General features: G+C 37.5%; 1 protein-coding gene and 1 long non-coding RNA gene across 2 annotated transcripts; one reads left to right on the top strand and one right to left on the bottom strand.

The window, feature by feature from the left end:
* The first annotated feature begins 2,638 nt into the window (after nucleotides 1-2,638).
* LOC111393355 lies at nucleotides 2,639-3,940 on the top strand. Its single transcript, XR_002702399.1, has 2 exons — nucleotides 2,639-3,291; nucleotides 3,636-3,940. It is a non-coding gene; the product is annotated as an uncharacterized LOC111393355 (long non-coding RNA).
* A 506-nt stretch (nucleotides 3,941-4,446) lies between these two features.
* Nucleotides 4,447-7,866, bottom strand: LOC111393347 (heat shock protein 83-like). The gene is given in 4 exon segments (XM_023018850.1): nucleotides 4,447-5,933; nucleotides 5,935-6,288; nucleotides 6,695-6,975; nucleotides 7,450-7,866. Coding segments are annotated over 4 exon segments (2,097 nt in total). The 5' UTR covers nucleotides 7,730-7,866; the 3' UTR covers nucleotides 4,447-4,751.
* Between the last annotated feature and the right edge of the window lie 641 nt (nucleotides 7,867-8,507).

Here is an 8,507-nt window from a genome sequence, read left to right as displayed (position 1 = left end):
TTACCTTCTTTTAATTCTTCATAATTTTGCTGACGAAATTGGCCTCTTCTTTTGTAGCTAAATAATGTTTCTTCATCTTCTTTCTTTATCGATGCTCCTAACATTTGTATAGTTAACGCTTCTTGATCGGACAACAAATTCTCAAGATTGACCGATAAAGGTTGTTCTGGCCAACCTTGAATTGCAGCAATAAAACTTCGAAATTTGGGTCTCAGACTATGTATGATTTTTCTCCTCATCATAGACTTCGAAATCTTACTTGAAGCGTCTAACTTAGAAATTTCACGACAAAGATATTTAACTTTAGTAAAATATTGACTTACTGTTAATTCCCCTTGAGTAATCAAGAACAGCTCGTTCTCCAATAATTGCAACCTGAGATCATTTTTCTTCGAAAATAGTGAGGCCAACGTGTCCTATGCTTCTTTTGGTGCATTCTTGTCTCTTATGTGTACCAATATTTCTTCCACAATTGTTATCTTTAAATGAACAAAGCCTAATCGCTTTGATTCTCCATTTTTTCAGAGCTCCAGGCTCCTTTGGCGGCGTTACGTCACTTCCGCCAACTAACTCCCACAGGTCTTGTCCTTGAAGATACGACTCCATGCAAGTTTGTCATGTGGTGTAATTCTGATTATTGAGCTTCTTTACACCGCCTACCACTTGTAGGTCGCCCATTGTGACTTGATTTACCTTCTCATAATCAAGCAAGCTTTACAAAAGTTTCACAAACTTCTTTTGTGCACAAACTCAAGAAGCTCGAAAAATCATTCCCCGACTGCCTTGCTCTGATACCACTTTGTCGAGTTTAAACACCAAAAAAAAGTAATTTTTATTAATAAGATAAAATTTTACACAATTTTTTATACACACCGAGATCACTAACCTCACTTATTTAGAAATGGAGCACTCACAGTATTTCTCTCTCTCACATACTACACTCTCTTTCTCTATACTTTTTTTCTACACTCTCTCATCACACACACACATACATTCAACCAACACACATATATATAGGCAAAATATGGCGGTGGAGTTTACTACCTACATTTTTCTAGAGAATTCTACCATTGTCTTCACAATTCTATTCTCTAGATTTTTCATGAATGGTAATGGTCTTTATTTCCAATGAGTCTCTAGAATATTCTACATGCTTAGTCTAGCAAATTCTAGATATTTAAAGTTGGTGATGATTTCTTCAGAGCCTTGTTGATTGCCAACCTGCTTTCTGGGTAATTACCCTCGGCACCGATATTATTATATTTCGAGCCATGAAACATTTTTTCTCTTATACTAATATAAAAAGGTGGGATTTTATTGAACACATCGATGATATTTTTGATGATCCATTTCTAGTTGTATGATCGGCATTACTGATTGGGTTATACACGTTGGCTCTGTTTAATGTGTATAGCCACCATAAAGTTGTAATGTGAATGCCATATGATGCTACCAAAAAATAGTACCTAAAAGATCTCGAACTTGATGATCGAACTTCGAGCTTGGATGAGCATGAACGGTCTTCGAATACCTGAAACACAACGAGGTGTGTGCTCGTCGCCCCTCCGATGCTTAAGTCAAATAGGGAATTTAGTGCGTGAGGCCATAAACTGGAGATAATGAAAAACGTATCTCAAGAATGAGCCCGAGTTATGTATTTATAGGTGCTGTTGATAGAGTCCTATAAGGCCTTAGCCATGTATGATCTTTATCCTTGTATGATAGGGAGTTAGTGTTTTATTCCAAGTATTCAACCACTGTTTGAGTTGAAGAGAGAATCTAGCTAGGTAAGAATTGTAGGTTGGGTAAAATTTGTATTCCCATAGGTCGTCAAAAAGACCTGACATGACGACACAGAGGCTAGACCTTAGTGACCCGACCTCAGATTGGTGGTTTTGAGGGAGGTCAAGCTCAGGGACTGGTGGTCAAGTTTGTGACCCGGTAATCCTGGGGTGATCACCATATTTTAAACCTTTTTATTTGTAAGTGCACTGAAAAATAACTAATATAGTTTTAGAACTGCCAAATGGATCATCAATGAAGACAAATTTATTGAACCCTTGGGTATGAAATGATGTGCTTACTGCTCTTGCTCTCAAGCAATGCACCCACATATGTACGTTGGTAAAACACAACCATTACTCTCGTACTATATCTTTTCTTTTTCTTTTCACTATGGGAAGAGGGGATGATATGCGGTGCTAAACCCCCCTCTCCGAGTCCCCCTGGCAAAGATCCCCTAAAGAACTTTTTTTTTTTTTGAATTTGAAAGTGAGAACTCCTTTCGTCCATCTCAATGCCAATAAGCTTCTTTTCTCCTAAGGTCGGGGCTGTTACTATAATTCCCCTTTATCAAGACATTGAGATGTGATCTGTAATTGGTCATGACATATCAAGAATCTTATGGCAGTATCTTTGAAAAATGAAAAGTAGGGGCAAAATGGACATTACACCAGTTGGTACAAAAAATGGTGTATACCCAAATTTGGTGCAATGATGCAATGGTTGGAGGAAGTTTGCACCAAATTTTGGTGCAATAGGGCATGCATTGGAGATGCCTTAAGGTATTTTTGTTAACTATATATTTGAGTTGGGCCATCTATCTTATGTAAGGTCATTTGTGTAGTTATACCAAAAGTTATTTTTTCAAGACATCTGCCATTAGTATTTCAAAAGAAAAGATTGGAAATGCTTCTTATTTTCTCTTTTGCATTAGATTGCCGACACATAATCTCTCCTCTTAAGATTCAAACGTAATTTAGAAAATTTGACTGATTTACCTTCCGTTGAATCTACCCAAGCAGAGCAGTAGGTCATCCTAGACTTGAACACGAGAAATCACTCGTGAAGTAAATCATTGCACCGGTCTTCCAACTATTGGAAGAGAATCAATAGATTTCTTTTTTTTAAGAGTAATTCATCCTTCCAAAATACAGCATACAACTCTCTGTTGTACCATGTTCTCCAAGGGTGCTTGTTCCTCCTCTCTGCCGAGTCTGTATGAAATAATTCCAATAAGAAGAAAAATTGAAGGCCTTAATAGACCCTCGTATCCCAACCCAAGAAACTCTAAAGATCCTTTTTTCAAACCTACTCCCATTCTAGTCAAGAGATACAAGCAGACACATGAAATTGCAGTGATCGGGTGCGTTAATAGTGATTGAGGGGTATTGAAGACCAAGAAGTGAGTTATTTATACTGAGCATTCTTCTTACGATTAGATCTAATCTCCAGGTCCTGGTGGAAAGAAAAAGGTATTTCAATCTTCCTCTCAAGAAGAGGGAGGATTAGGTAAATCCTATTGATTGCAAATTTCTTTATGCTTCCGTAAGTTACTCTTATGGTTTTTTCGAATTCACCTCGTGTACTTATAAATTGCTGAATTTTATTTTTGTTGGGGAATGAGTGAAATGGGTAATGTGAGAAGAGAAAAGAGAAGAAATTAGGACAGGTGCAGACTTTTTGTTCTTAGTTCTGTTATTTTGTTGATTGGCACCTTTTATGTTTATGTTTTTTGTAAAGCTCAGGATGTGCATAATCTTGTCCATTTATATGTCAATCCAGATTTGTACACGACAGAACTAAATAAGACAAGTTTGTTGTGCTTAACCTGTCTTGCTGTTCTAATTTCACAGGGTAGAAGACCTGGCTTTGGACGTGGAGCTGGTGACTTTGGTGCACCACCACCAAGTTAATACTGCCCGTATGTGTCCATTCTTCAAGTTTGATTGTATTTTGCAAATTTACGGTCAAGTTATGGAAAATATAGAATATTGGAGTCCTAAATTTGCGCAAAAATATCTGAGCTGAGTCCCCTTCAATTTTCTGTGTAATATTTAGCCGATGTCTACAATTTTGTTTATGTCGTTTAGATTTCGACGATGAGTACACTCATACGGCAGGCTGGCTTTATTTTATTTAGAACAAAATTCTTGTTTTACTTATGATCCTATTTTAGCTTATTTGTAACTTTTACCCTTTAGCATTAACCTAATATTTTTAACGAAAACAGCTTGTAGTGTGCACAAGCTCTTGGTATTAGAACAAAATAAGATAAATATGAAATGAATCATAGCACATCAGAATGATTTGTGCAAATTTCGGTCATAGCACAGAACAATAATCTTCGAATAGTAATCTCCCAAGTTACTAATGCGAAGGCAACTTAAATCAACATGTTGCCTAGAAAATAAAACTCGGTTCCAACTAAAACATGATTGAAATCACTTTACTCTTCAGATCAAAATAACCATCAGACCAGACCTTCCATCCGAGGACTCCGCCACTCTCAAAAGGCAATGTCCTCAATTAGTGCCTGGCCGACATATTAGTTGGATCATTGTTCTCTCCCTCTCCTTAATAGCTTCTAAATTACACAAGAAGAGGAACTTTTCAAAACACGTCAACTGCCTACAACAAAATAGTGGATGTTGAAACTATATAAGGTGTTCTCAATTCATAAGTTTGCCATTCTATTTCATAAATACCAATTGCAGACACAAGAAGGAACTCTAAAAGATTATACTAAAACCAAAATTGAAATTACTCAGAAAACATATGACTTCAAGTTGGTCAAAACGCACATTGGATGACACACACCAATTTTTTACGACACAAATGGATAATCACATCAGCCTAGAAACCTTTCAGACACACAGAAACTGAAGGCAAACAAGACTCTTTAAATGGAATGACTCCATGAGATACATACTCAAATGACGGACAGGAGACTCAACTTTTAATTTCGCCTTTTAGTCCACCTCCTCCATCTTGCTCTCTTCGTTGCCATCTTCCTCAAGTGCGGGCATGTCAGCATCTTCACCAGCTTCCTCATCCTCGTCAATGCTTAATCCCAGCTTCAGCATTCTGTGTATTCTAGATGCAAATGTGTTTGGATCATCCAGACTGAACCCAGAAGTTAAAAGGGCAGTCTCAAACAGCAGCAACACAAGATCCTTAACCGACTTGTCATTCTTGTCAGCCTCCGCCCTCTTCCTCAATTCCTCCATAATTCCATTGTCAGGGTTTATCTCCATTGTCTTCTTGCTAGACATGTAAGAGCCCATGCTACTGTCCCTCAACGCCTGTGCCTTCATTATCCTCTCCATGTTTGCAGTCCAACCATACTCTCCAGTAACCAAGCAGCACGGAGAGTCTACAATCCTATCGGAAATAACTACCTTCTCAACTCTGTCTCCAAGAATATCCTTGATAACCTTGCAGAGGCTCTCAAATGACTTCTTTTTCTCCTCTTTTTTCTTCTTTTCTTCCTCAGTTTCATCCTCAAGTTTCAATCCTTCCTTAGTAGCAGAAACCAGCTTCTTGCCATCATATTCTTTAAGCTGACCAACTGCATATTCATCAATAGCATCGACCATGTAGAGTACTTCGTATCCCTTCTTTTTGAGCCGCTCCAAGAAGGGAGAGTTCTCTACAGCTTTCTTGCTCTCACCAGTAATGTAGTAGATGTCCTTCTGCCCCTCCTTCATCCTGGTTACATAATCCTTCAGGCTAGTCAATTCATCGCCACTCTTGGTTGAATGGTACCTAAGCAGGTCGGCCAATTTAGCCCGGTTTTGGCTATCCTCATGAATGCCCAACTTCAAGTTCTTGGAGAAAGCTTCATAGAACTTATTATAATCCTCCTTGTTCTCCGAAATCTCGTTAAACATCTCAATGCACTTCTTCACAATGTTCTTCCTAATCACCTTAAGAATCTTGTTTTGCTGCAACATCTCACGGGAAATGTTTAGGGGCAAATCATCAGAGTCAACTGCACCCTTGACAAATCCAAGGTATTCAGGGATGAAGACCCTCCTAACATAGAGCTTGATGTTGTTCATCTTCTTGTGGGTGTCAAAAAGATCGAATGGAGCCCTCTTTGGAACGAAGAGGACAGCCTTGAATTCAAGCTGACCCTCAACAAAAAGTGCTTGACAGATTGGTCACAGCAAGGTGATCCTCCCAGTCATTGGTCAAGCTCTTGTAGAAAGAGGCATACTCCTCCTTTGTTATCTCCTCTGGCTTACGCAACCAGATGGGTTTTTGCTTGTTGATCAGTTGCCACTCGTGAGAAACTTCCTTGATCTTCTTCTTCTTTCCCTTCTTCTCTTTGTCTTCATCGACCTCTTCGATATCACCCTCCTCTTCTTTCTTTGGCTCATCATCCTCGTCATCACTAACTTCCTTCTCAGTTGTCTTCTCAGTCCAAAGATAAATGGGATAGCTAATGAACTCTGAGTGCTTCTTCACGAGATCTTTGATTCTCCTCTCCTCCAGGTATTCCAACTGCACACGGTCCAGATTAAACCATAAGTCATCGGTGGCAAAATTATCATCCCAACATTATAATAACCTCAATTTCTACAAACATAATAGTTCATTGTCTTCTTTGTCACACATTCTCAACATGTCAATTGAAATATAAATTCCTGATAGAATTTATCAAGTTCACCTTCCACCAGATCATTTGGGTGAGTTTACGCTTCAAGTTAACATAGATCCATAACAACTCAATGTTTTATACGCAGTATTATATTTACATTTGCAATGCTTATCAAAGACACATTTCTATTTAAAAAATATAAAATAAAATAAACACAAACCTCTGCTGATTGTAACCCGTATCCACTCCACTATCAATACATTTGGGTAAATCAAATACAAATGTGAATAATTAGGAAAGCAAATGTACCTGATCTTCCTTCAAGAAAAGGGTGATCTTTGTTCCCCTGCCAAGTTGCTCTCCGTCGACATCCCGTGTAACAGTGAATGAGCCTCCAGCTTGAGATTCCCAGATGCATTGCTCATCATCATTGTGCTTGGTTGTAACAATCACCTTCTCTGCAACAAGATAAGCAGAGTAGAAACCCACACCAAATTGCCCAATCATGCTTACATCAGCACCTGCCTGCAATGCCTCCATAAATTCCTTGGTGCCAGACCTCGCAATTGTTCCCAAATTGTTCACCAAATCTACGAAATTCCAACAATTAAATCCGAATTCAAATTGTCTTCAAAACTGAAGTGGATAAAATATGATTATCCCTTCATGCACTTTGAAAAACAGGTAACAATGCACCTCATTTCTAAATGAGATCTATTGAAGCTGATCTAATAAAGTCATTTTTGATCAAGTTTTTCTTTTCCTAGTTTTGCAATCTTTAATTGTTAATTATCAAAATCTAATTTGTATGTATATCATTGATATTAACACCAACAAGAGTTAATTAATTTCCAGAAATATAAAACATTTACAGCAACAAGAAAATCTATAGAACTTTTTGAATAAAGACGCAAAGAGTGAAATATACTATCAAGACGCAGCTACTGTTAATTATACATGTGCAAACATATTAGAATCCAAATCCTACCTTTCTCAAAATTCAAACAATCAATACAAAACACCAAAAACTCAGTAACCGCAAAAGGAGTATCATAATGCAGTACCTGCTTTGGTCATGCCAATACCACTGTCAATAATCGACAATGTCTTATTCACCTTATCTGGCACAAGCCTAATAAACAACTCCGGCTGCGCATCAAGTTTACTCTTATCAGTCAAGCTCTCGAACCTGATCTTGTCCAACGCATCGGATGCATTGCTAATCAACTCCCGAAGGAAAATCTCCTTGTTACTGTAAAATGTATTGATGATCAAACTGAGAAGCTGGTTGATCTCTGCCTGGAAAGCGAAGGTCTCTGCGTCTGACATCTTTACATCCGCCATTGAAAACCTATTGTAACGATGATTTTAGAGAGAGCTATACAAGAGCGCTGAAGGATTTTTTTGATAAATGCAAAGAGATTTGGAAGTGAGGAGAAGTAGAAAAGAGGGGGGAATTTATATGATGGATGGTTTCTAGGAGGTTCTATTGCTCGGAATATACAAGGACGAAGAAATGCCAAGACTCGGGCCTTCTGGAGTCTTCTACTTCCATCTGGACGCGAAGTTCCATTTTAACTAAACGGGAAATTTGCATTTTCGGTCCCTATCCTTTCATAGATATAGCACTTTGAACCCTCATTTAATTTTCTGATGCATTAAAAAAAAAAAAAGTCACATCCATTGGACATTCAGATTTTCTTTCCTTTTTCCTTTTTTTTTTCTTTTATTATTATTTTATTTTTATTTTTTGATTTTTTTTTTCTCTATCATGCAGAAATCAACAACAACAAGCACAAGAAAAAACAAGAAATGTAGAAAATAAAGAAAATTCTGGGACTTCACGATAGAACTATGAGCAAAACTCATTAATTAAAAAATTAAATCAAAACTAAATTTTCGAAGGAATGATGATATCTATCATCGTGAGTATTAGAACAACAGTCTAATTGGTATTCTAAGATAACTCCCATTAAAGTTAATTAAATGAAAGAACATGGGCTCCCTTTAATTAGATTTATCATACAATATCAATTAAACTAATATTTTAGCACAGTGATGATATTGAATCATCAGTTCAGGAACGCAGGGTGCGTGTCCTTGCATCTAAATGAACATACTA

This window comes from Olea europaea, chromosome 1 (assembly GCF_002742605.1).
Source record: "Olea europaea var. sylvestris chromosome 1, O_europaea_v1, whole genome shotgun sequence".
Lineage (NCBI taxonomy): Eukaryota > Viridiplantae > Streptophyta > Magnoliopsida > Lamiales > Oleaceae > Olea > Olea europaea.
The sequence above is the reverse complement of the archived record's forward strand: the minus strand, read 5'-3'. Positions and strand labels throughout refer to the sequence as shown.